Source organism: Citrus clementina, unplaced genomic scaffold, assembly GCF_000493195.1.
Source record: "Citrus clementina cultivar Clemenules unplaced genomic scaffold, Citrus_clementina_v1.0 scaffold_7, whole genome shotgun sequence".
NCBI lineage: Eukaryota > Viridiplantae > Streptophyta > Magnoliopsida > Sapindales > Rutaceae > Citrus > Citrus x clementina.
The window spans coordinates 20,512,502-20,539,772 of NW_006262075.1; the positions used below are offsets into that span (position 1 = coordinate 20,512,502).

General features: G+C 33.3%; 4 protein-coding genes and 2 pseudogenes across 6 annotated transcripts; all 6 read left to right on the plus strand.

The window, feature by feature from the left end:
- Positions 1–2,437: 2,437 nt before the first annotated feature.
- On the plus strand, positions 2,438–3,933 carry LOC18037317 (annotated as a pseudogene).
- A 1,320-nt stretch (positions 3,934–5,253) lies between these two features.
- Positions 5,254–6,396, plus strand: LOC112097045 (annotated as a pseudogene).
- A 5,556-nt stretch (positions 6,397–11,952) lies between these two features.
- On the plus strand, positions 11,953–14,240 carry LOC18037318 (protein UPSTREAM OF FLC). Its single transcript, XM_006428094.2, has 5 exons — positions 11,953–12,163; positions 12,268–12,337; positions 12,431–12,543; positions 12,757–13,492; positions 13,989–14,240. The coding sequence occupies exons 1-5, from the start codon at positions 11,977–11,979 to the stop codon at positions 14,119–14,121; spliced, it is 1,239 nt and encodes a 412-aa protein (XP_006428157.1). The 5' UTR covers positions 11,953–11,976; the 3' UTR covers positions 14,122–14,240.
- Positions 14,241–15,824: 1,584 nt separating this feature from the next.
- LOC18035696 (protein DOWNSTREAM OF FLC) lies at positions 15,825–17,350 on the plus strand. The gene is made up of 2 exons (XM_024180074.1): positions 15,825–16,274; positions 16,693–17,350. Exons 1-2 carry the CDS (start codon positions 15,995–15,997, stop codon positions 17,028–17,030), a joined length of 618 nt encoding a protein of 205 aa, XP_024035842.1. The 5' UTR covers positions 15,825–15,994; the 3' UTR covers positions 17,031–17,350.
- Positions 17,351–18,058: 708 nt separating this feature from the next.
- LOC18037599 (2,3-bisphosphoglycerate-dependent phosphoglycerate mutase) lies at positions 18,059–22,556 on the plus strand. Of its 2 annotated transcripts, none has more exons than XM_006428096.2 (9): positions 18,059–18,138; positions 18,580–18,898; positions 19,045–19,268; positions 20,556–20,674; positions 20,771–20,927; positions 21,041–21,142; positions 21,227–21,346; positions 22,105–22,183; positions 22,284–22,556. In XM_006428096.2, the coding sequence occupies exons 2-8, from the start codon at positions 18,673–18,675 to the stop codon at positions 22,156–22,158; spliced, it is 1,002 nt and encodes a 333-aa protein (XP_006428159.2). In that variant the 5' UTR covers positions 18,059–18,138; positions 18,580–18,672; the 3' UTR covers positions 22,159–22,183; positions 22,284–22,556. The 2 variants fall into 2 exon arrangements, with proteins under 2 accessions (XP_006428159.2, XP_024035843.1); XM_024180075.1 differs by having other exon boundaries at positions 18,077–18,138; positions 18,626–18,898.
- Positions 22,557–23,488: 932 nt separating this feature from the next.
- LOC18037600 (type I inositol polyphosphate 5-phosphatase 5) lies at positions 23,489–27,203 on the plus strand. Of its 2 annotated transcripts, none has more exons than XM_024180858.1 (10): positions 23,489–23,586; positions 23,730–23,841; positions 23,930–24,007; positions 24,371–24,458; positions 24,592–24,696; positions 24,818–25,421; positions 25,878–26,074; positions 26,189–26,297; positions 26,614–26,762; positions 26,975–27,203. In XM_024180858.1, exons 1-10 carry the CDS (start codon positions 23,497–23,499, stop codon positions 27,201–27,203), a joined length of 1,761 nt encoding a protein of 586 aa, XP_024036626.1. In that variant the 5' UTR covers positions 23,489–23,496. The 2 variants fall into 2 exon arrangements, with proteins under 2 accessions (XP_024036626.1, XP_006428160.1); XM_006428097.2 differs by having other exon boundaries at positions 23,730–23,820; positions 23,933–24,007.
- Positions 27,204–27,271: the final 68 nt, after the last annotated feature.

Here is a 27,271-nt window from a genome sequence, read left to right on the forward strand (position 1 = left end):
TTATACCCACCATTGGCGGTGTTGGAGGAGCCGATGATGGTAATTTGTGTCCCATCTGCCAACGCAAATATGCTCCATTGGCAAAACAAATTCGTTTGGCAGTATGACCCTTGTGAGGTCGAGGGGGCATCCGAGAGAGATGCCTTCGACGATCAATAATATTAGATTTAAAAAATGATAATAATACAAAGAGGACGATGATAATGCAGAGAGGATGAAAAGATTCTGAAAACTTTTAATCGGGATAATGCAGAGAGAATGATGATGGTGAACGAAATGAATGAGATTGAATAAATACAGGACAAAATTTTATTGGAGGGAAAATAATTTGTACCGTTAACGGGTAGTTCAAACCAAATCGAACCCGAATTTTTATTATGTTTTCAGTTCGGTTCGGATTAGCACTAAAAACCAAACAAGTTAAACTCATAAAACAAATCGGCTTTGCAATTCGGCTCGAGTTATAACCCTGAGAGGGAAAAAATTGGCACGCAGAAAAAGAATTCAACCCCTTAACAAACATGTCACAGTTATCAAGCTAAATTCACAAAGCTCTTGAAAAACAAAGGCGAGAAATAGAGCAAGATAGTATACCTCCTCTTGAAGTATACCTCCTCTTGAAGTATACCTCTTCTTGAACATCCTTTCATTTTCTTTTTCTTCTGCTATGCTGCTCCCTTATTCGTATCATTTGTATCATGAATACCATTTTAATCCATCTAACATCCTAAAAACAAATATTGATAAACTAAAACAACCTAGTGAAACCAAATGAATGTCAAAAGAATTTCAAAGGGCACCTCTTCGTTGAAGTTATAATAACCATCAAAATATGAACCAAGAAAAGGTAAATCGAACAACTCACCGTATGGTGACAACACATATTGTCTCCTAGTAAACTTTGCTATTTCTGCCATAACAGAGGCCTGCGCCCGTATAAAGAAATAGTGGGAAAATGAAAGAAGAAGAAATCAAGTAAAAAACAAAAGAAAAAAAGAAAGAAAAAAAAAGAAGTAAGAAAGATTTATTGGAGGGATAGAAGAAGCTTCAGAAGTATTTATATCAGAGGCTTGAGCCCATATCAACAAACAGTCGGAAAATAAAAGAAGAAAGATTTACTGAATGGATGGATGACTCATCAGCAGTGTCAATATCAAAGGTCTGCTTCTTTATCAAGAAATCAAAAGTTCATTTCAAAAGAAAACCAGAAAAAAAAATTGAATTTCAATTAAATTATACCCACCATTGATGGAGTTGGAGTAGCCGAGAATGGTAATTTGTGTCCCATCAGCCAACGTATATAAGCTCCATTGGCAAAAAAAATTTGTTTGGCAGTACGGCCCTTGTGAGGTCAAGGGGGCATTCGAGAAAGATGCCTTCGACAATCCATAATATTAGATTTTTAAAATGATAACAATGTAAAAAGGACGATGATAATGCAGAGAGGATGATGATGGTGAAAGAAGTGAATGAGATTGAATAAATGTAGGACAACATTTTATTGGAGGGAAAATACTTTGTACCATTAACGGTTAGTTCGAACCAAACCGAACCCGAATTGTTATTCGTTTTTCGGTTCGGTTCGGATTAACACTAAAAATCGAACATGTTAAACTCACAAAACCAATCGGCTTTGCAATTCGGTTCGAGTTATAACCCTGAGAGGGCAACAATGGGCACGCAGCAAAGGATTAAACATATTAAATATTCTAATAAATAAATAAATAATAATAATAAATAAAACATATTTAAGAATTAATATATATTATTTACTATGTTATTATTAATTTTATTGAAAAAAAATCCAACTAAATTATAACCGGCCCTAACTTATCCCTCTCACATCAACAATAACACAGCAGTAGGACTCATGTGATTTTTGTGAGAGAAATAATAGTGTGTTTGGGAGTGATGTGCTGTAACTTTTAAGGTGCAGCTGTTGTGAAGTAAAAGCTATAGTTGTGGAGTAGAAGTTAGGAAAAAAATTTTGCTAAGCTGCCAAAGCTCAACTACAAGTGTTACCCAACATCTTAATAGTTAGACTTTGACAATACAACTACCTCACCATACTCTCAGACCTACTATAAGAAAAACATGTGATCTCACTTATTGGTAAAATGTATACTAGACATGAATCTTGGGGATGATGTTGAAATATTGAAAGGTCGTTTCGATCATCCCTGATCACCTGATCTTGTCGCATGCACGCATGATGCATCACATCATACGGCTCCTTTGTCATCATTATATATGGCTTTCATAAGATTCTCTTGTTTTTTTTTCCTTTTGCCAACCTTCGTTATTGGTATTATTTTGCCAATCTTCGTTATTCAAGTACCTTCCTAAAATTGCAAAATGGCCAACTTGCTACACGATTAATTCGTTTCGGTTTATCATATAATTTTTTTTTCTTTTTTTTGTCCACGATCTAATTAATTTCTTCAACATAAACAAACTCATCAATTTCGCCTATGTGAAGGAGGAGCAACGATTGGATCCAACCGACCCTAATTAAAGATCAATCAACTTGTGGAGAAAGAATTGCCGCAAGAAGTGCGTTTTATTTTTCAAATCTATGCATGTGCCCCCAAACACGTCTTATAATAAATGCCACCTTATTCTATTCATACACTCCCCCAGCCTTGTGCATATATTATATACATCACACTCTCTTCTGCTTCTCAATTTTCATTTCCACTACTTTTTTCCAATTTTGCTTTCTTCTTCCCCATTGCAGCCATGGCTAGATTGCTTTTATTGTTTGCACTCGTGGCTTTGCTGCTGGTGGAGCTCGTTAATGCCGGCGACCCGTTCCATATCCGCGGCCGTGTCTACTGTGACACTTGCCGTTGTGGCTTTGAGACTTCGGCCACCACTTATATACAAGGTATATATATGCAGAAACTAACCTCCATTATTAATTATTTGCTAAATTACTCATATTATTCATGTCTCTTTTCTTTTGTTAAAATCAGGTCTAGCTAGCAAAATTGTAATCATATCTAAACATTTATACTTTAATTTTATTTGTGTTTACAATTAACTAGCTCAACTTTATAGTATATCTGTTTAACTCTAATAAAGTTCAAAGTAACTTAAGATCATCGTCTGATCCAAACTCGTAACTTTATTGTGTATTTTACAGGTCATGTATGATTAATAATACTTAATTTGACCGGTTTAATTAATATTGAAAGTGTAACTTTACAAATTAAAACATGAACATTTCAATTATGCTCTTAGAACCCACCATAATATATATACTCAACCCTAACAATAGTGCACGTACATATTATGTGTCTTTGAGGTGCTCGTGTGAGAATCGAATGCAAAGATAGGAACAGCTTAAATCTGAAATACTCTGTCGACGGCGATACAGACTCAACAGGAACATACAACATTCACGTAGATGGTGATCACCAAGATCAAATTTGCTACGTAAAGCTCATCAGCAGCTCGTTGGCGGACTGCAAAACAGCTTATCCAGGGTGTGCACGTTAACAAGTCATCCTCACACGTTCCAATGGCGTCGTTTCAAATCTTCATTTCGCCAACGCCTTGGGTTTCTTGAAGAACCGGCCGCTGGCTTTCTACCCTGAGTTGCTTAAGAAGTACTTGCTTCAAAATGAGATAAAATTTATTTAGAATAATTCAGAAGATGATAGAGCAAAAGATTGATGTAGTTTGTTTTGCTTGGGTTATATTAACTAGCTAATTGGGTTGTTTTATTTTATGGTGATTGTGCTCTGTGTTTAATTATTACCTATCATTTTCTTGATGGTGGGTTCTATACGTGTCTTTTGGGACAATTGATGTATTAATTAGCGTCGTGGTTTGTTTAATTCATTACATGTAGTTTGGTCACTAATTGTGGCTTAATTATAATACTCTCACGACTTGATGAATTTGGGAAGCTACTGAGAATTTTTTTTTCCCTCCTAATGTATCAGACCAAATTGTCAAAATAATCGTACTTGAAGATTAACCATCATGTCCATTAGTTGAGATAAAATTAATTTAAATAAAGTAACAAGTTCATTTTAGCCAATTTTTTACTCTGAATGTAGATTTATTGGCAGTGAATAATGTGCTAGCTGCCTGAGTTCAAGTAATTAATACGAGAGCAAGAATTGGTGTTTAATGACAACTCCAAACCTCCGGACCCTTGTTTTTAACAAAATATTGATAATTTGCACTTGCATACACATTCAAATCCTCACATTTTATTGAACTTGTAGCAAATTAAGTAATAAAATTTGTTCTATAATATCACCTAATTGAAAATTTATGTAGTGTTTGTTTCGAATTTTTTATCACTTGAGACAATCACAAGTCATTTGATTTATTTAATCTTTTTCAATATAATATAATTGATTTTTATTTTAATCAATCATTTATACATCTCTTTCGGTCTAATTATTAAACTAATTTGCAGATTAGTCTCACTAAAACAACGTCATGCCTCGAGACTTGAAACATCCGAACGAAACGGCGTCGTCGACTGTTGTGACGTGAAGGTTCGCCTTGGCGAAGTACGTCTTTCCCCGCTAAATTTGCTACAAAAAAAAAAAAAAAACTGCAGCCACCTCTACTTCTTCAATTTATTCTGCGTTTTGCCCTTTAAACCAAAAAAATAAAATAAAATAAAACAAAAAAAAACCAAAAAAGAAAAAACTTTTTGATCGTAAAATTTATGGTTTGAGTTAATTCTTAACTTTGAATCCACCAAAAATAAGAAAATAAACACTTGCGAGCCATCTAGTTCTTTGTCAAAGTTTCGCTGATCAAATCACTGTGAGCTTCATATTCTCTTATAAAGAGAGGCATGCGCCCGTATAAAGAAATAGTGGGAAAATGAAAAAAGAAGAAATCAAGTAAAAATCAAAAGAAAAAAAAGAAAGAAAAAAAAGAATTAAGAAAGATTTATTGGAGGGATAAAAGAAGCTTCAGGAGTGTTTATATCAGAGGTCTACGCCCATATCAACAAACAATCGGAAAATAAAAGAAGAAACAAAAAGAAGAAGAAGAAAGATTTACTGAATGGATAGATGACGCTTCAGCAGTGTTAATATCAAAGGCTTGCGCCTTTATCAAGAAATCAAAAGTTCATTTCAAAAGAAAACCAGAAAAAAATTTGAATTTCAATTAAATTATACCTACCATTGGCGGTGTTGGAGGAGCCGAGGATGGTAATTTGTGTCTCATCTGCCAACGCAAATAGGCTCCATTGGCAAAAAAAATTTGTTTGGCAGTATGACCCTTGTGAGGTCGAGGGGGCATTCGAGAAAGATGCCTTCGACGATCTTTAATATTATATTTTTAAAATGATAATAATGTAAAGAGGACGATGATAATATAGAGAGGATGATGATAGTGAAAGAAGTGAATGAGATTAAATAAATGTAGGACAACATTTTATTGGAGGGAAAATACTTTGTACCATTAACGGTTAGTTCGAACCAAACCGAACCCGAATTGTTATTCGTTTTAATGTTCGGTTTGGATTAACACTAAAAATTGAACAGGTTAAACTCATAAAACCAATCAGCTTTGCAATTCGGTTCGAGTTATAACCCTGAGAGGGCAAAAATGGGCACACAGCAAAGGATTTAACCCCTTAAAAATGTTCAAGTTGTTTATTATCTCACAAAAAATGGCCAGCTTAAGCATCCTCACTATATGGAAGTTACCTATTTGCCCAATCAATCTCTTCATTTGAAAGGTAATTAACCTCTTGTTTATTATTCGGTTTAGGTTGCAACACCTCGCTCTCGTTGCTCTAAAGGTGTTTCAACTTACAAACATGAGGACCATGAGTCTCATCACAATAATAACAAGATCCCAAACCCTAATAACCCAAACAGTAGCAACAACGAAAAAAACAATACATCAAAAAGATTTGAAGATGGTGACCCCTTTGCCAGCGAGCCTTTGGCGCCGAGTCGTAACTCGACAGTGCTTCTTAATCTCATTTCTTGTGGGGAACCTAGCGGTTGCTAAAGCCAATAACATGCCCATTGCAGTGAATAATAGTGATAAAAATAAAAATGTGGTGGTGGTGAAGAAGAGGGGTATTAATGATAATTTGCATAAAGGGGTTCTTTGTCAAAGTGCAGTAAAGGTTGCTGAAGAGGAAGATAATGTGATTATTAATTACATGTCGGAAAACCCAAGATTTGGAAACTTTCAATCTGAAGAGAAAGAGTAATTCAATGGGATCATTCTTGAATATGCGAGTAACAACCAAGTTGAGATCCAACCTGTTTTGAAAAATCAAATTCGTACAATGAAGAAAGATTACTTTCTTTTCTTCTTGTTTTTTTTTTTTTTGGCCACTTTACCATTGATCAATGGGCATTTGGTCCAACAGGAGAAGTCTTGCACTTACAATGTTGAGTGCAAGGGTTCGAGCCTCCATAAGAACTTTATGGAGGTTAGTTTCAGTACTCCTTCAATTATCAACTAATTGACTGGAGACAGTCTCTCCCTTATGAAATATGAGCGGAGTAAGCACCCCTCGAATATGAGAGAGGGTTTAAAGTATCTGGGCATGTGCTTCAGTGTGTCAATGTATGATGGTGGTCAAGTGCTTCAATGTGTCAATGTATGGCGGTGGTCCAAGTTGTATAGTATGATTGTAAATATTAATTATAATGTTTGATGTAATATTAGTAACAATCTGTGTATAACAGAATTCAAAAAAAGAACTTTAGGGTATATATTATGTTTTGGGCTACTTTATCATTGATCAATTAGTTTAGGACAATTTTGCAAAAGTTAAAAAGGCCTACTTCCACCTTCACGTTGTGCCTTTATGGTCCATTTGATCTTTATGACCCCCACGGTTCGTTATCTCTTAGTGTCAAGTAAATAGCCACAAGATTATATTGACATTCATTGTGGATTTTTTCTCAATCCAACTCTTGATATGAATATGTTTTGTCACAGATATAAAGTCGATGTTATTAAAAATCCGACATTGTAGTCCAAAAACAACTAGCAACTACTTGAATTATTGAAGTTTTTACGTATAATGTATAAATTATATTGTGTAAAAGTTTATTAAATCTCTTGAAATTGGATGTATTAAATAATTTTATTGATGTTTTAAGTAAATAAAGTTAATTAGTGTAAATAGTTTGAGTAAGGATCTTTTTGAAATTTTAAAGAGTGTACAAAGTAATTTTTTTTTATAAACTAGTATATTAATGTACAAATTAATATAGTGTTCAAAGTAATTTTTAGAGTACAAACAATCTCATTCATTTTTATTCCTTAATTTTCATTTTTATTTTTGATAAGTAATACACCATAAGATTTAATTGTCAATCTCCTAAATAAAATTTCAAAACATTATCTCTGACTCCTTGTCTTAAAAATGGTTGAAAATTTTTAAGACAAGAAGATACATCATTCATTCCTATTGGATGAGGTTATTCGTACTCTAAAAATTACTCCAAACACTCTAATTTTAATAAAATTTTTATTACAAAAATAATCATCATATGAATTACTATTGAGAACACTTTATTATAAGTGAATATTACATAATTATTTTGAACACTTATGTAGCATACTCCTTATTCAATGTATATAACTCTCATGTTTTAACTTTTATTTTCAATATCTTAATCAATACCTAGATAAATAAAGATGAAATTAATATTTTAATTTTTTTATTTTTGCATTAATTATTTATGGAATGTTTCTTATTATTATTTTCTCATTGCTAGTTCTTTTGGACGGAAAATCCAATGTTGAACGTAAATAAACAAAATAATAATAATAACTATATTTCCATTAAAAATTTTGTTTACAACTTGACTTGATTATATTGTTGTAAAAATTTATTAAATCTCTTGAAATTGGGAGTATTAAATAATTTTATTGGTGTTTTAAGTAAATAAAGTTAATTAATTTAAATAATTTGAGTGAGGATCTTTTTGAAATTTTTAAGAATATACAAAGTAAAACTTAATTTTTTAAAAATTAATATACAAACAACCCCACTTATTCTCGTTCCTTAATTTTCACTCTGATTCTTATAAGCAAATACAACCATAGGATTTAAGCGTCAACCTCCAAATAAGTTTTGAAAATATTATCTCCGACTCCGAGTCTTAAATATGGCTGAAAATTTTACACGACTAAGATAACATGGGTGAAAAAGTTACACGCATGAGTTGACTTCACAATGCAGCAGCTTTCACCGCCAGCGCTTTCTCTGCTGTTACACGAACTCAGGGAGCACTTTTTTCACACACCTACTCTTTTCCCAAGCTTTTGCATCAACCACAAGGCACGAGCAATTCTGTGGCATATCAATAACACTACTACATTATCCTACGTACAATACGAACACAGAAAAAGCACTTTTTACAAGAAAGCAAAGCAATCCAGTCTGTTAATGCCAAAAAAATCAAGTTGAAGATAAATAGGGCGTTAATAATGGCGATATAATTGTACAGTTAAAACGGTGAAAAAGGTAAACTGAAGCTTTTTGAAAAAAGCTTTTTGAATCAGAGTAAAGTAAGAGCATACAGCTTTAGGTCACATCATAACTCAGGCCTTTAAGATCGTCCCTATAATAGGGGACCTATGAGCCCTAACCGTAACGAGCAGTCATGCTCGCGGTACCCCTTGTGGCTAAGGATGTAATATATATGTCATGGCCATAGCTCAGCCAATTAATCAATTAGTGGCAAGATAAATTGTTAGGGTATTGCGATTTTTTGTTTTGTTTTGTTTTTTCTAGTTTTTTGGATAAGGGGGTACTGGGATTAATGGTTAGGGTTAGTAGATTAAATTAAATCATGTGTATCTACATGTGGTGGCCAAAAGCCGTGTATGGACTTGAAAAACCAGGTGTTTTTAAAAAAAATGGGTTTAATTGGAATGGGAATGGAGTTTATGAGAGTTATGGCCAATATAGGAGGATAACTCAATAAATTCTTTTTAGGAAATTCTTGTAAATGTGGGCAATACCACCATTATTTTTTCTTTAGAGATATAGATTGTGCATGATACGAAGTAAGATGCAATGCTAATTTGATTTTTATTGAGCATTGATTCAATGATTAAGATATATTTTTTACTTTTATTTTTTTATTTCTCTTACCCAACAACTATTAAATTTTTTATTAAAAAACCATTAATTTAGTGTTGAAAAAGAAAAAAATAACTCGGCACCCTATCTTTATTTGCATGACACATCTTTCAATCAATATATAGTGGGTAGTGCCATTTAATTCAATCAAACTTCGAAACAACATTTACCATCTGACTTTTCTATTTTACAAACGCCAATTTTCTTCCGAAAATAAATAATAAATTTAACTTTTAGAATTAGTATTTTTTTTTAACTATTAAGTTACATAAAAGACTTACCAGGACAAAATCTTCTCTTACACATGCACAAACAGAAACGTGAACATTTTTTCACATTTGTGGAAATGGAAATAATTACCGCCCTAATAAATTTTTATCAAGTACCATACATACAATTTTAAGCTAGAAAAAAAATAATTTAATAAATCAGTTATTACTAAATCAACAAATTAAGTATTTGGACAAAATTTCACTGCTTAAAAGTTAAAAGAGGGGAACGAGGGACGTAGAAAAACTAAATGGACATAGGAAAATAATGTTTTAAAATCATTTTATGAATTAGAAGATAAAAAAAAAAAAAAAACAAGTCATGCCATGATTTGGACAATACACTTTCCATAAAAATTTGACTAATTAGTTTTTGCCCAGAGTGGCATATTTTATTTTATTTTGCTCTTTAATATTAATTATTTTTTCATTGATGATTTTGACTCTCAAGTGATATACACGAATAAAAGGCAGGTCCGTCTGGCGGTGTCTGCTACTCCCTACGACACGACGTGACGAGACAACAAAAGAATCCAAAACACGATCCCCAAGGCTCCACGTACGAACGAATACGAGGTCTCATTCTCAAAATCCCAAGCAGCGTCATCACTTGTATTTAATTTTTCTCCTTCGTTTATTGCTTTGAATTTTTCTCTTCTCCTTTTCTCTTCCTCTGTTTACACACACGCACGTCCATCATCAACCTTTTAATTCAATTTTGCACGTCTCATCTGAGGGTGATTTTTTTTATTAAAGTACGTTTACTTAAAAGAAATACCAATATATGTATGCATGTATGTATGTATGTATGTAGAGCACACCATCAAATTAAAAGATGAAAAAAATTAAGTAAAGGTTTAGGGGAAAAAATTTCACTACAAGATAATTTTTTTTAAATTTTTTGTGTCTTTTATACTAAATTTTATGTTATTTTTAGCACATGTACGATTATTCTAAAAAAATACAAATTTGATGGTAGACTCTATTTAACTATGGTTTAATGTTGTATTATTGCTAGATAATGTGATTTTGTATTATTGCTAGATAATGCGATGTAACATTAAATTGAATTTTAAAATCCGCAAATGTTTATACAAAAGAAACACTATTCTAATTACGAATCTTTAATTGTTAAATTCATGGCTTAGTCCTCACAAGAGAGAAACTGTTTAAAAATCATTCATGATTCAACTAATTAATGGAATCTTTAGTAGTGTGTGTGCTGGTTAGATTAAGCTGTAAAATCTATGTAGGTGATAAAAAAAAAGTCTGAAATTTGAACCCCACGCGTATGGGTAAAGAGAGAATTTGGTTTCAATTAGACTAAAAAAAGTAATGACCATTTGGTGTCTAGTATGCAATTATGCAATTATTTCATCAACTGGGAAGTTGGTGGTTAAATTGTTAAATTTTATTAGAGTGAGAATAAGATTAATGATGAGGCCGGGTGAGATGATTGATTTAGATTTGAATTGATTTTGTTCCCTATCTAATCGACCGTTGACTCCCTTAGTGAATTAGGTAAGATATTGATCATTTCATTCTCTTGATCAAATTTGTTTATCCTTTATCATAGTTGTTTAACTTTCAGTTATTAAAAGACTTTAATGAGTAACGTCCACATAATTATGATGAGCACAAGAAATACATCGTTCCCTAGCTCTTTCTCTTCGTTCTTCATTATCATATTTGGCTTTTTCTAACTAATACTGTGACAAATTTTTTTTGACAATTTTTTTTTAAAAAATCAATCATCTATCACATGAAATCTTTTACGTCTATCATCGGAACTACGAGAACAGTGCAACACAAACAATATAAAGATAAATTTGGGTGAACAAAAATTACTATAAATATAGATCTCTGAAGATAACTATCCTCATACAAAAATTAGAAGGAATTCGAGGATTATAAATGTATGTTTTGGTTTGGCTTGAAGTGAAAGAGAAAGAGGGATGGGGATGTTTCGAGGATTACAAACGTTTTTGGCCAAATAAAGATGTTGAAGGACTTATTTTCTAAATTAGTCCTGTAAAATTTTCTTACATATAAAACAAAACTAAAAGTCCTGTAAAATTTATCCTCCATTTAGCTTCCACTAGGCCCTAGAGCTTGCCTTTCTTAACCAGTTGCTGCAAGAGGCCAAGTCTATTAGCTGTAGTATCATGTGACGATTTGATAGGGGAACGAACCAAATCAATGCCTAGAATGTGGAGCTAGCTGCGAAACGTGGTTATGTTTGCATAGCTAATCCTCAAATCATCTTTTTTGCCCCAGTTGGGGATCAGCGCTTAACATAGTTAGCCAAAAAGTCAAATTAATTAGTCTTCAAAATTTGATATTGACCCAACACCAAACACATTCTCTCTTTATCTTTTTATCTCTACGTGTACACATTTAACCACAAATTAACTCCAAAAGAATCCAAAGTCGTTTTCCACAATTAATTCTGGACATTAAATTGACTTTCTATTCATCACATACCCTTTTGCTACCTTTTACTATTTTGCCTTAACTCTTACATATATATAAAAGGTGGTACAGCTATGTATGTTTCAAGTTTCAGCCATTGCAAGGCCAAGGAACTAGAACTACAAAATTATGGATGTTCGATCAAGAAGAGGCAGAGAGAGCAGCAGCCCTGACAGGGCCAAAACGGGCATGCAGCCAAGGATTAAACCCATTAAAAAAGTTCAAATTGTTTATTATCTCACCAGAAATGGCCAGCTTGAGCATCCTCATTATATGGAAGTTACCCATTTGCCCAATCAACCTCTTCGTTTGAAAGGTAATTTTAAAAAATAAATAAATAAAATAAACCATGGCTTATTGCTTATATTTTTCTCTATTTTGAGCTCTTAATTATTCTATTATGTTTTTGTGTGTGCACAGATGTAATGGATCGACTGACACTTCTTAGAGGCAAAGGCATGCCGTCATTATATTCTTGGTCATGCAAAAGGTAAAAAAAATCACTGTAAAAAATTGAGTTGAATTTTACCTTCTTTTTTTTTTTCCTCTTTGCTAATTATTATGTTTAATTCTGTTTTCCCAGGAGCTACAAAAACGGCTATGTATGGAATGACTTAGCAGATAATGATGTTATTTATCCATCTGATGGAGCTGAATATGTACTTAAAGGGTCTGAGTTACTTGAAGGTTGCTCTGGTAATTAATTAATATCAGCTCCACATCTTCTTCATCTATATTTCTTTTCAATTTATGTATTCTTTTAATTTTTACATATTACGTAATTGTAAATTAAAAAATTAAATCTATGTATGTTAGCGAGACTCGGACCTGTTGAACGAACTGATGACACTCAGTTTGTTGATTGCTATTAAACTAACTACTCACTGTGCATTTTCTTCCCGGTTGCAGAAAAATTTCAACAGCTTCACGTAAGCAACAGGCAGCAACTGATTCAAGAACCAACAAGCTATAATCTCCATTCAAGGACCAAAACTTTCACCCCAAATCAACACCAAGAGTATCAAGAGGATCATCAAGAAGATGATTGCAATGAAGAAGATGAAGAGAAAACAAGCTACACAAGTTCAACAACACCCAGCTCTCGTTGCTCCAGAGGCGTTTCAACTGACGAACTTGAGAACCAAGAGCCTCATCACAATAATAACAAGATCCCAAACCCTAATAACCCAAGCAGCAGCAACAACGACAAAAACAATACATCAAAAAGATTTGACGATGGTGAACCCCTTGCCAGCGAGCCTTTGGCGCCGAGCCGTAACTCGTCGGTGCTTCTTCAGCTCATTTCTTGTGGGAACCTAGCGGTTGCTAAAGCCAAGAACATGCCCAGTGTCAAGCAACCATCTGCTGCAGTGAATAATAGTGATAAAAATAAAAATGTGGTGGTGGTGAAGAAGAGGGGTATTAATGATAATTTGCATAAAGAGGTTCTTTGTAAAAGTGTAGTAAAGGTTGCTGAAGAGGAAGACAATATGATTATTAGTTACATGTCGGAAAACCCAAGATTTGGAAACTTTCAATCTGAAGAGAAAGAGTACTTTAGTGGGAGCATTGTTGAATCTGCCAGTAAAGACCAACCTAAGATTCAGCCTGTTTTGAAGAAATCAAATTCGTATAATGAAGAAAGGTTAGTTTCTTTTTCTTTTTTTCTTTTTTTGGCTACTTTTATCATTGATCAATTAGTCTAGGACAATTTTGCACATATATATATGTATACAATCACGTTCACCTTTAACTTCTCTTTTGTTTGTTTTAACCTTAGGGTAAATATTATGTTTTGTGTTTTCACCAAGCTAGCTGCCAATTAAACATTCTGCTGCCATCCAATATTGTTACAAGAATGTGAATTATGTGAAATGAAAATTATTTATAACTAATATACTTTTTACATTTTTTTTTCATATTATATGTAAATGTTCAACTAACATTTTTTTTGTTATAATTATATTGTAATATATTCTTATATTGTAGTAGTTTAATTCTTTAACAATGTGTGCCCATCAATCTCATGTATACATATAAGACTCTTTCATATTTAAAAATTAGAAAAAAAAATATTTGTCATAAATTGATTGATCAATCACATTGCGATTTTTGTTTTATATTATTTTTTGTATGATCAGGAGCCGGAAGAATGGAATGGGAGAGGCAATAATGGAAGTGGAGGACGAGAAGACTAGAAGCAATTATGCAATGAAAGTGAAATGCATTCCTCGAAAGAAATCTTCGGCGTCTTCAAAGAAAACCAGAAAATGACGACTGAAAATTATTTAATCTCCAATTAATTAGAGTAGCAGTCGAAGACTAGAGTCTAGAAGTAGTGGAGTTGCTGGTGTAGTCATAATTGTTAGCGGTTATTTGGAGTTTTCACTCTCTCTCCCTCTCTCTCTCTCTCTTTTTTCTTTTTTATAATGATTAATACAACTGTTTCTTGCTGTGAAAGTTATTATCATTATTATTGGTAGGGAGATGGTGTCATTTATTTAATATTTTATTTTGAGAATATAAAATATATATTTATTATGAGAAAATATTTTTAATATTATTTTTTATTTACACAAAAACTTATATTTTTTTATTTTTGATATTTAAATTATTTATTCTAATCAATATTTATTTAATTAATAATAAAAAATAAAACATATTTAAGAATTAAAATAATATTATAAAATTAATATATATTATTTATTATGTTATTATTAATTTTATTGAAAAAAAATCCAACTAAATTATAACTGGCCCTAACTTATCCTTCTCACATCAACAATAACACAGCAGTGGGACTCATGTGATTTTTGTGAGAGGAATAAGGGTGTATTTGAAAGTGAGGTGCTGTAATTTTTAAAGTGCAACTATTGTAAAGTAAAAATTATAGTTGTGGAATAGAAGTTAAGGAAAAAAAATTTACTAAACTGCCAAAGCTCAACTACAAATGTTACCAAATATTTAATAATTAAACTTTAACAATACAACTACCTTACTGGACTCTCAAACCTGCTATAAGAAAAATATGCGATCTCACTTATTAGTAAAATGTATACTAGACATGAATCTTGGGGATGATGTTGAAATATTGAAAGGTCGTTTCGATCATCCTTGATCACCTGATCTTGTCGCATGCGCGCATGATGCATCACATCATACGGCTCCTTTGTCGTCATTATATACGGCTTTCATAAGATTCTCTTGTTTTTTTTTGTTTTTTTCCTTTTGCCAATCTTCCTTATTGGTATTATTTTGCGAATCGAACCTTTTTTTTTTTTTTTTGGGAAAAGGAAATTTTAATTAGCCGTATCATCATATCTAGTAAATATTGTAAATATGTACGCAGTGAGAAGTGTTGGACCAAATTGAGTAAAAGTAGGCCTAATGATTTGCAAGAGATTATTTCATACAGAAAGCCCAAGAAAATTTATTATTCAAGTCCAATAAATCCTTTCATTCGCCAGTTCAAAAGAGAACGAGGAAGTGCCATGTGAGAATGTATTTTTTCAGGGAAAGGCCCAATTAAAATTAAAACAAATTGATCGAATTTTGACTCTACGAATTGCACATGCAATGCTTAATTACCTGGCAAATCAATTAATTTTAATTAGGCAGTTGATCGAAAACGCTAGATACGAGGCCTTGGTCATCAAGATTGATAACAGTAGATATAATATTAAACCCTCTTTAAATTACCTATAGCTTTGGCAAAAATCAACCTCTATTTCTGCTGTCCTTGGATCTCTGTTTGAGAAAAGTTACAAAAAAAAAAACAAAAGGTAATTTCTCCAAGCTTTCTCTTCCGTTAAGTTAGCTTCTACACATGCAGGCAATAACATAACTATTACATCTCAAACTTGAATTCAAGTACCTTCCTAAAATTGCAAAATGGCCAACTTGCTACACGATTAATTCGTTTCGGTTTATCATATAATTTGTTTTTTTTTCTTCTTTTTTTCCACGATCTAATTAATTTCTTCAACATAAACAAACTCATCGATTTCGCCTATGTGAAGGAGGAGCAACGATTGGATCCAACCGACCCTAATTAATGATCAATCAACTTGTGGAGAAAGAACTGCCGCAAGAAGTGCTTTTTATTTTTCAAATCTATGCATGTGCCCCCAAACACGTCTTATCATAAATGCCACCTTATTCTATTCATACACTCCCCCAGCCTTGTGCATATATTATATACATCACACTCTCTTCAGCTTCTCAATTTTCATTTCCACTACTTTTTTCCAATTTTGCTTTCTTCTTCCCCATTGCAGCCATGGCTAGATTGTTTTTATTGTTTGCACTCGTGGCTCTGCTGCCGGTGGAGCTCGTTAATGCCGGCGACCCGTTCCATATCCGCGGCCGTGTCTACTGTGACACTTGCCGTTGTGGCTTTGAGACTTCGGCCACCACTTATATACAAGGTATATATATGCAGAAACTAACCTCCATTATTAATTATTTGCTAAATTACTCATATTATTCATGTCTCTTTTCTTCTGTTAAAATCAGGTCTGGCTAGCAAAATTGTAATCATATCTAAACATTTATGCTTCAATTTTATTTGTGTTTACAATTAACCAGCTCAGCTTTATAGTATATTTGTTTAACTCTAATAAAGTCCAAAGTAACTTAAGATCATCGTCTGATCCAAACTCGTAACTTTGTTGTGTATTTTACAAGTTATGTATGATTAATAATACTTAATTTAACCGATTTAATTAATATTGAAAGTGTAACTTGACAAATTAAAACATGAATATTTCAATTATGCTCTTAGAACCCACCATAATATACACTCAACCCTAACAATATTGCATGTACATATTATGTGTCTCTCAGGCGCTCATGTGAGAATCGAATGCAAAGATAGGAACAGCTTAAATCTGAAATACTCCATCGACGGCGAGACAGACTCAACAGGAACATACAACATTCATGTAGATGGTGATCACCAAGATCAAATTTGCTACTCAAAGCTCATCAGCAGCCCGTTGGCTGACTGCAAAACAGCTGATCCGGGGCGTGCATGTTCGCAAGTCATCCTCACACGTTCCAATGGCGCCGTTTCAAATCTTCATTTCGCCAACGCCTTGGGTTTCTTGAAGGCCCGGCCGCTGGCTTTCTGCCCTGAGTTGCTTAAGAAGTACTTGCCTCAAAATGAGATAAAATTTATTTAGAATAATTCAGAAGATGATGGAGCAGAAGATTGATGAAGTTTGTTTTGCTTGGGTTATATTAACTAGCTAATTGGGTTGTTTCATTTTATGGTGATTGTGATCTGTGTTTAATTATTACCTATCATTTTCTTGATGGTGGGTTCTATACGTGTCTTTTGGGACAATTGATGTATTAATTAGCGCCGTGGTTTGTTTAATTCATTACATGTAGTTTGGTCACTAATTGTGGCTTAATTATAATACTGTCACGACTTGATGAATTCGGGAAGCTAGTGAGAATTTTTTTTTTCCCTCCTAATGTATCAGACCAAATTGTCAAAATAATCGTACTTGAAGATTAACCATCATGTCCATTAGTTGAGATAAAATTAATTTAAATAAAGTAACAAGCTCATTTTAGCCAAATTTTGACTCTGAATGTAGATTTATTGGCAGTGAATAATGTGCTTTGCCCTTGTAGCTGCCTGAGTTCAAGTAATTAATACGAGACCCTTGTTTTTAACAAAATATTGATAATTTGCACTTGCATACATTCAAATCCTCACATTTTATTGAACTTGTAGCAAATTAAGTAATAAATTTTGTTCTATAATAATACCACCTAATTGAAAAATTATGTAGTGTTTGTTTTCGAATTTTTTTTCACTTGAGACAATCACAAGTCATTTGATTTATTTAATCTTTTTCAATATAATATAATTGATTTTTATTTTAATCAATCATTTATACATCTCTTTCGGTCTAATTATTAAACTAATTTGCAGATTAGTCTCCCTAAAACGACGTCGTGCTTTGAGACTGGTAACATCCGAACAAAACGGCGTCGTCGACTGCTGTGACGTGAAGGTTCGCCTTGGCGAAGTACGTCTTTCCCCGCTAAATTTGCTACAAAAAAGAAACTGCGGCCATCTCTACTTCTTTAATTTATTCTGTATTTCGCCCTTTAAACCAAAAAAATAAAATAAAATAAAACCAAAAAAGAAAAAACTTTTTGATCTGTAAAATATATATTTTTTGTTAATTCTTAACTTTAAATCTACCAAAAATAAGAAAATAAACACTTGCTAGCCATCTGCTTCTTTGTCAAAGTTTCGCTGATCAAATCACTGTGAGCTTCACATTCTCTTATTTACTTTTCGTTTTATGTGTGAGCTGCGTTTGTCTTTATAGTCTCTGTGAAATAGTTTTTATCTTTCATTTATTATTATTGTTGTTATTATTACTTTTCCTGTGTGTTTGACTATATCGATGTTGTGTTTGTTTGATGAAGTTTTTATATTTACCAAATGGGTATTTTTTTTTCATTTTTAATTTTAGCTAATGAGTCTTTTTTTTTTAAAAAAAAAAGTTTGATCATGTGTTTTGTCTTTTAATGAAGAAAAAACACGGATGTTTAGTTTAATTTAAATAAAAATTATTGATTCATCTAAATTTCTTTTTAGTTACAAGCTCTGTAATTTTGAGTGTATTTTTTCATCTTAAGATTCTTAACAATGTAAACTGTTATCTTTTTTCTTTTTTTTTAATGAGATTCTTTTGATTTTTTTAGCTCCATCAATTTAACTCTGGTAATTCTATCCTTATCGGATTGCCAGAATGGCTGCTGCTGCTGCTGTTTTCAGCCAATCTGTGGGGACAATTCATGTTCATGGCTGTGTCAACAGCTCTGGCTTTTGTTTTGGGAAATCTTCATCAAGGTCTATCTCAAACAGTTTCCCAATTGACGTTAGATTGTTGGGAAAAAGAATTTGTTAGCTCTAGCCACTGTAAATTGCATGTAGTTCGTGAATCAAATTCTTGTGCTCTTATGATGGATCGAGTTTCATCTAGCTCAGACAGTAGCATTGACAATAATGGGAAGCGATCAAGTGAGTCTGTTTGATTATGAGCAAAGTTTATTCGTTTATATAAGATATGTAGCACCTCTCATTGTATTGTTTATTTGGAATGTCCTAGAGTTTGAGGTTTCTCTTTGTGCCACTATTTATCATTAGTTCCCTGATTTTGGTTTCAGTTGAATCTGCATTGATATTGATTCGACATGGTGAGTCCTTGTGGAATGAGAAGAATTTGTTCACAGGATGTGTTGATGTGCCTTTAACCAAGAAAGGCATAGAGGAAGCACTTCAAGCTGGTATCAGAATTTGCAACATACCTATAGATGTGATTTATACATCCACATTGATTCGTGCACAGATGACGGCTATGCTTGCCATGACTCAACACCGCCACAAGAAGGTACCCGGATCATTTTCAAATTATGCATTGAGATGCTTTGGACTTATTGATTTTGATAAACTAGAGATTATTTGTTTAGATGAAAAATTGACTCTTCAGTTAGCATGTTGTTTAGGCATAGAAAAATACTGAGAGGTATGTTGGGGATTAGAACCCTGCATATAGTGTTTCTCAACAGAGCCGCCCGTCATTTGATGAACCTAGAAAGGAGTCACCGTAAATGAGAGAACCATTGGCTTTAATTCTCACAACTCTGGATGAAAGTTATCTTACATGTTGTCTAGCTTCATTAGATCTTTCTGGATACATTGGCAAGGATTAGCATGTGTAATTTAGGCCCTTTGACGATATGGTATTCTTGACCTTGCTTTCCCAAAGTATATGCCTTTTAATGTACATATGGTGATGGTGATCTATGGTCATATGGTTGACTAGCTCTCTTTCTGTAATTGATACTCTTGCGGCATCTCATCTTAGTTTGTAATCTTGTCTTGGGCTCATGAACTATTTTCAGTTTGATTCCTTTTTAACATTAATGGAGTATCGTGATGTAGGACAGATTGTCCAATAAAGTAACAGAGGAAGAAATGGGAGGAACTAGAAATTTCATGAAGAAATGGGAGAAATTCAAAGAGAAAGGAGATAAATTTGATAGAAATAGAGGGGGAGCAAAAAAAACATACTCAAATAAGAAAACTGGGATAGGAAATCTATATTCGGATTAAATTCGTAAAATTCTTAATCAATATTTCTCATTCTGCATCGGTGTGTAATTCTGTTTATGGGCCAAAGTTCATGTAAGGTTGGTTATGCTTTACTTGAGTAACCAGTTCATGAAGCCAGAGTGCAGGTGAGAGTGCAAGAGAATTGATGTTCCAAGCACTTGAAGTGCAGTTTTGCCTTCAAAGAACCAACAACAATATTTATCTTGATGGTATTTTTTGACATTATTGTGCTCTGGTTGGTTGGACACAAAGACCCAAAATTACCTATTAATGATTCTCATTGAATAGATATTTCATGTCTTTTGCATTAGACAATGTAATTATATGATGGAGTTATTAGTTCATGCTAGAGCAGATTCTTAAGAACACATCCAATAAATTATGTGTCTTGTTAGATTTTTCTTTGTTATATTCCCTTGGATTAATTACCAATTACAAGCTTGCATTTTGCTTAAATGTAAGCTTAGATAAGGAGAGAATTTCCAATGCATCCCTAATATATTTGTTTAAATAATTAAATTTACATGAAAGATATGTATGTTTATCCATGCGCGTTTTTCAGGTACCTATCATTACGCATAACGAGAATGAACAAGCAAACCTGTGGAATCAAATTTATAGCAAAGAAACCAAGAAGCAATCCATTCCAGTAACACCAGCTTGGCAGTTGAACGAAAGAATGTAATATATTTCTTATCTTTGCTTTATTTTTTGGCTTAAACAAAATCGTGCTTCAAAAATTTGAGCAGGATGGATATAAACAATTTCTGTATACAGGTATGGAGAGTTACAGGGTCTTAATAAGCAGGAGACTGCTGAAAGATATGGAAAGGAGCTTGTGCATGGATGGCGTCGAAGTTATGATATTCCTCCCCCCAATGGTGAAAGCTTGGAAATGTGTTCCAAACAAGCTGTTGCCTATTTTAGAGAACATGTAAGCACATCAAACATGAATATGATGCTTATGAATGGCTGAAAACACATTAAAGATTTCCTTTAATGTATCTTAATCTGTAAGTACCTAAATTGAGAACAAATATATTGCAGATTGAACCTCAGCTTCAATCTGGAAAGCACGTGATGGTTGCTGCCCATGGGAATTCTCTGAGGTCTATCATCATGTATCTTGACAAATTAACTTCTCAGGAGGTAGCAACTACATTTATTAGCCTTCCTATCCATCTATGATGTGATTTATGTTCTTTGCAATGGATAAATTTGCTTTTGTTGCAGGTTATTAACTTGGAATTATCAACTGGGATTCCGTTGTTGTACATATACAAGGAGGGGCGTTTTATGAAGAGAGGAAGTCCTGTAGGACCTACAGAAGCTGGTGTTTATGCTTATACTGAGGTATGACTTCTGACTTTTATTCTGCCCCATTTTTTTGGTTGTGTTGCGTAATAGTCATTTGAGTGCCTGGAAACCTTTATTCACAGCATCATTCAGTTGCCTTAAAATGCCATCTAGGAGGGTAGGGCAATAGCTTGGGCTTTTGGCCTGATTTGCTCTCCATGAGTGTGATCACTCAGACCCTTTCATTGTTGCTGTAATGATAGTCCAGACTGCAGGTCCCATAGTGACTAGTAGATGCTCATAATAACATGTACTGTTTCCTTTTTCACCAAGTAGGCTGTCATGCATTGGATGAGTCTTCATACTTTGAAGACAAACAAGGTCTTTGTTTTATGCTTCTGTTATTTTATCTCTGACAAAGATAGATGTTCATTTCTATGGTTAAAACAAAATGAGTCCTCATAATCTCTTATACCCAAATTCTCAAGAGATGATATGTCTAATACCTTGCCAAGTTGACAATGCCAATAAAGAATTTGGGCATGACCAAATTTCTATCTCCGTAATAGAAGAGAAGTTTTGCAACCACTCTGGCCAAGTTTCTTTCTCATCACCAGATATAATTTTCAGATACTTCAATTTGAGAGAATGGTGTTGTTGAAGTACTGGTTCTAATCATCGTTAACATTATTGTCTGTTGCAACGTCTTCGAGGTCATATCATTATTCTTCTTGGCCAATTTTTCTTCTTTCCCGTGCATTGATAATAAAATTTAAAGGGCGTTTTGGTTTTTTTGCTTCATTTCCTATTTGCAGACTCTAGCTCTTTACAGGCAAGAATTGGATGAGATGTCGCAGCGAACATCTTAAAAACAGATACTCATTTATTCCTTGGGTACTGCATATTCAATCTGATATTTGATTCAACCATTTTATCTAGTCCAAATACGATCTATTTTTCATATCTAGCTCATGAATATCATCTTGCTTTGCAGGCGGCAACCCATTCATTCTTGTTGCCAGATTTAACTGGTTATTCGGCAGCATTAAACTTTTTTTTGAAAGCAAGTTCGTTTCCATAATTTAGGCAGCTTTTGACCTTTTTAGATAGAAAAACATCAAGAAGTTGCAGCATCAGCCAGGTACACATATGCAGTGGCTAAATTTTATTAGGACTGCAGTGTGGCTAATTTGAGAATAGTTTTGTATTGTAAAACTTATAGACGCCAGTGTAATAATTAAAGAGAAAAAAAACAAACACATTGTATCGGTTAAGGTTTGTGAATTTTGTGATAATATTTAGACGCTGGTTAAGGAATATAGGAAAGTTATGTGGTTGATAACTTGATATTACAGTACTTGTATGCTAAAAACAATTGTTTGCTCATCACATTGCAAATTAAGGTTTGTGAGAGCTTTTGAGTAAACTTGTACTCTTGCAAAATAGTTACGATTGGTTTGATGAAAAAAAAAAGGAAAAAAATAATCTTATCATATGAGATTTAATCATGGTAAATTTCAGTATGTAATTGGATTTCATTGATTAAATCAAACCAAATTATTATCTAATCCTATGAAGGATCCATCGACATGTGTACATTTTTATGCGTGTTTGTTTTTAAGTCTTTCTTTTATAGACAAAACATAATCAGGGTATGTAGATTTCATATTATCAGTCAACTCATCAAAAACTTGACCAAAATTAGTCAAAAAAAAATGGATTAAACTGAACTACAAACAGTACCGTAACTTCTGACCTGTTTACAGCTTGTAATGTCTCTTAAAATCAGTTTTTATTTTCAAAATTTAATGTTCTATTTTTTAACCTTCGCTTCTTGCTTGTGATTAGTAATGATGACGTGTTGCATTGTAAAGTAATTAATTGAGTTGGGCAGCAAATCATGAACTGTGATTCAACAGTTTATTATCTTACCATCTTAATTTCTCCGAAAATATTGGCGCCAAAATATGATAATAAAAAATAATATCACCAAAAAAAAATTCAGTTTAGATTATTAACGATAATGGAAAACAAAACTACCCCTCCCCCCCCAACAAAAGAAAAAGAAATCATACAAATTCATACACACAAACGAAGCAAAAATCTTTTTTTTTCCCCTTCCCTTACCCAATTTTTCTTTCTAAAATCAAATTTTGTTTGAATGATTTGAGAAATTGATGAGTCCAAAATCTGATCCCAACTCAGAAATGACAAAGGGCGATGATAATGCCACCACCACGAGCAGCCCCACATCACCCCAAGAAGAAAATTACGAGAAGCATGATAAGAAAAAGAAGGTATTTTATTTATTTTTCATTCTTTTGAGAAATTGATATTAAAAAAAATTGTATTATGTCAATCATTGATTATAGGGAATAAAAATAATACTAATGATTTTTGTTGCTTTTTGGATCATATAAATTCTTGGGGGGAAAAAAAGTCCATTATTCCAAAGATTTTTAGTTCAAAGAGAAATGGGAGAGGCTCAGATGATGATTTGTTCAAATCAGATGCTGATAGAAATTGTTCTGGTAAATCTATAATTCTTCTGAATTTTTCTCTTTTGATGATTTTTTCTTTTATGTTTATTAGTTTATTTAATCTTATTGCATTTTATAATTTATTTTGGAATTGGTTTGGTAGATCCTGAGAAAAGATTGGCAGAAAGGAGAAAAGCGTTCATGGATGCGGCTCCAATAATGAGGAAAAGCTTTTCAGGTGCATATATGTATTAGGTGAAATAAGACAAATTTTCCGTGCCTTAAAATCTGGGCAATTTAATAGTATCATGTAAAGTTTCAACACTGCCTTAAGATCTTATTGTACTATTCGTATGTCGCATTTGGTGTGGGTCATTATATTTGAAACTTTATGTTATGTGTAAAAGCCACGTTATTCATAAAATGGACGCTATTTTCTCCTTATCTTGTGTATATAATTTTTGGTAGGTCACCTAATTTGATTACCAGCAAGATATTTATCTTACCGAATTTTTGAAAAGAAATAAAATGTTAATTTTAGACTTCTTTTGTTATTGAAAAGATGAAACAATATGGTGCTAAATTTCTTATCTACTCTCAGAAAGACAAACTAGTTCAGAGATTGAAAGCCTAAATTTGTCGAGTTTCGAGCCGTCGATGACGTCAGTGACGGAAATTCAAAGATTAAGGTATGAGTTATGTATGCTTACCATGCATTAATTTAGTAGATAAATTGATGGTTTTTTTTTTATTAAATTTTTTGGCCTTTTGATAAGGCTCGTGTTATAACTTACAATAGGGATGTGATGGTTGAGCTTGTAGGATTTATGCTGCAACATGGAATGTTGGAGGCAAGACTCCAAGCAATAGCCTTAATCTTGAAGATTTCTTGGAAGTTGAGTGCTCTGCTGACATTTATGTTTGTGGGTATGTATTATCCAGACCTTACAATTCTAACATGTGTTGAAACTGAAGCAACCCAATGATAGGTGACCCAGAAAACATTTCCATGTGCCTAAATTCTAATGTTTTCATTTTCTTCCTTCAGGTTTCAGGAAATAGTTAAATTAAGTGCTGGAAATGTTTTAGTAATTGAAGACAATGAACCAGCAGCAAAATGGCTAGCCCTAATACACCAAGCACTAAACAGACCAAAAAACGATTCCATTTACTCTACTTCAGAATCAAATTCTCACACAAAACAAACCAATAGCAACAATAACAACAACTCAAAGGATGCAAAATCTCCAAGCAGCCTCAATTTGTTCCAAAAGCCATCTCTCAAAGTTTTGAGCAGAAATCTAAGAGCTGATAGCACCCTTCTCAAGGCCTGCAATTGCCCGATAGAGTCTCCAGGCCGCGAGCGCCGAAGAATAAGAAAGCTTAGTGATAGAACTAGCAAACTAGAGTGCAATCATGAATCTCTCCTACCGCAAAGAGATATAAGTAGCGTTGTTGTAGAATTATTTTCGATACCCGAAATTCCGGCATCGTCTTGTTCACATGGCCAGAGGAGTTACAGGCTTATAGCAAGCAAGCAAATGGTTGGAATTTTTCTATCAGTTTGGGTGAGAAACGACTTGGTGCCTCACATTGGCCATCTCAGGTTTTCTTCGGTAGGAAGAGGAATAATGGGTTGCTTAGGCAACAAGGTATATGACATGCATATTGACCAATCTTTAATTTACTCCGTTAACACAAACCGCATATACATATATCATTGTTCTTCACTAGTCCTACAAACGCATGCACTTTTAAATTAAAAATCTTACCGGTGCATTGCTTAATCCTTATTGTGCATTGCTTAATCCTTATTGTGTAAAGTTTTGATATTTGTATCTGAAAATTTTTAAATCCACACACATATAGAGTTCTTTTTTAGTGAGGACATATAAAGTTCTTTTTTAGTGAGGATATTTTCACTTTATCTTCTAAAATATAAAAAAAAAATACAGAGATATTAATACATTGAAACTATTCTTTTTTGTTTGTTAGTGGCATTCCTAATTTAATAAAGCATATATTATGTTGGTAGTCATCTAAATACGAGATCTCACCTCATGAATTTTACACCTAATTCGTATGAGGGATTTTAAATTATATTGTAGGGATGTACATCAATAAGCATGTCAGTGTACAACACAAGCTTTTGCTTCGTGTGCAGTCACTTGGCTTCTGGCGAGAAAGAAGGTGATGAGCTCAAAAGAAATGCTGATGTTGCTGAGATTCTCAAGAGCACACAATTTCCCAAAATTTGTAAGGGTCCAAATCCTCGAACCGCCCCCGAAAGAATTATTGATCACGAGTACGTATATTTACATATATGTGTGTGTGTTAAACTTTTCACCCTTTCAATTCCATTTAATAATTTATTTTTCTTATTCATTTTGATTTTGTTTGGATACGTGCGTATTTGCAGCCGAGTGATCTGGCTTGGAGATCTAAATTATAGAGTGGCTTTGAGCTACGAGAAAACAAGGCTTCTTCTGGAGGATAATGATTGGGACTCCCTGCTTGAAAAAGATCAGGTTATTGGTTTTGTTATGCGTACAAATTTGAATAAATAAAATAATCTTAGTCTTAGAGTCCCAAAGATTATTAATAAAATTAAGGCATTTGTTCTTCGGATAATGTTGCTGACGTCCTGTGATCGGTCAATCAATCCTTGACAAATGCTGATAATGTTACACTTGTCACCAACTCAAAAGGGTCATCACAAATACTTTGCGTGCGTGTGTGTGTGCATTAGATCATCTTTTATGTGCCATGTTGTGAAGAGTTGCCACTATTTTATGCATTTTTTTCCCACTTTGCTTGACTGGCCTTGATGCACATTGAATGCAGTTAAATATAGAGAGGGAATCAGGAAGAGCATTTAATGGATTCAATGAGGGACGAATTTTTTTTGCTCCCACCTACAAATATTCTCATAATTCAGACTGCTACGCCGGAGAAACTGTCAAATCTAAGAAAAAGCGACGAACGCCGGCATGGTATACATTTTCATTCTATTTCTTCCCAAAAAGAACTTATACTTTCTGTGCACATTGAATAATTAGAATAATGAATTTCAGTTCTTGGGCATAGCTCAGTTCACCACCGTGAATGCACTTTATGGCCAGGATCATCCAAATTCGAGTAATTATGAGTTGGGTTTACCAACCCCATCCAAACCTTGAACAACAATTTTGAACTTGAATTTCAGGTGTGACCGGATATTATGGCGAGGAAACGGCATTGAACAATTATCGTATATTCGCGGCGAATCGAGATTTTCCGATCACCGACCTGTTTGTGCTGTGTTTTCAGTGGAGGTGGAGAGGGATGTGAGAATCAAATCAAGCAACAGATTGAGAAAAGGCTTCTGTAGTGCAGATACAAGACTGGAATTTGAAGATTGCATACCTCAGAGGCATAGCTTCTATGAGTTCTAGTTAAAAAATAAAAATAAATTAAAGCTTAGAGAGAAATTGTACATTTCCTTAAGGTCACAAAAATTTTT

Bases quoted from the DNA above. Each gene is read 5' to 3' on its own strand.
- LOC18037599 (XM_006428096.2), top strand. From the start codon at position 18,673: ATGTTCATGGCTGTGTCAACAGCTCTGGCTTTTGTTTTGGGAAATCTT. The intron at 20,675-20,770 runs GTAATATATTTC...TTCTGTATACAG, and splicing joins TGGCAGTTGAACGAAAGAAT to GTATGGAGAGTTACAGGGTC. The intron at 20,928-21,040 runs GTAAGCACATCA...AATATATTGCAG, and splicing joins TTGCCTATTTTAGAGAACAT to ATTGAACCTCAGCTTCAATC.
- LOC18037318 (XM_006428094.2), top strand. From the start codon at position 11,977: ATGGATGTTCGATCAAGAAGAGGCAGAGAGAGCAGCAGCCCTGACAGG. The intron at 12,338-12,430 runs GTAAAAAAAATC...CTGTTTTCCCAG, and splicing joins TATTCTTGGTCATGCAAAAG to GAGCTACAAAAACGGCTATG. The intron at 12,544-12,756 runs GTAATTAATTAA...TCCCGGTTGCAG, and splicing joins GTTACTTGAAGGTTGCTCTG to AAAAATTTCAACAGCTTCAC.
- LOC18035696 (XM_024180074.1), top strand. From the start codon at position 15,995: ATGCCACCTTATTCTATTCATACACTCCCCCAGCCTTGTGCATATATT. The intron at 16,275-16,692 runs GTATATATATGC...TGTGTCTCTCAG, and splicing joins GGCCACCACTTATATACAAG to GCGCTCATGTGAGAATCGAA.
- LOC18037600 (XM_024180858.1), top strand. From the start codon at position 23,497: ATGACAAAGGGCGATGATAATGCCACCACCACGAGCAGCCCCACATCA. The intron at 24,008-24,370 runs GTGCATATATGT...ATCTACTCTCAG, and splicing joins AATGAGGAAAAGCTTTTCAG to AAAGACAAACTAGTTCAGAG. The intron at 26,075-26,188 runs GTACGTATATTT...GCGTATTTGCAG, and splicing joins GAAAGAATTATTGATCACGA to CCGAGTGATCTGGCTTGGAG.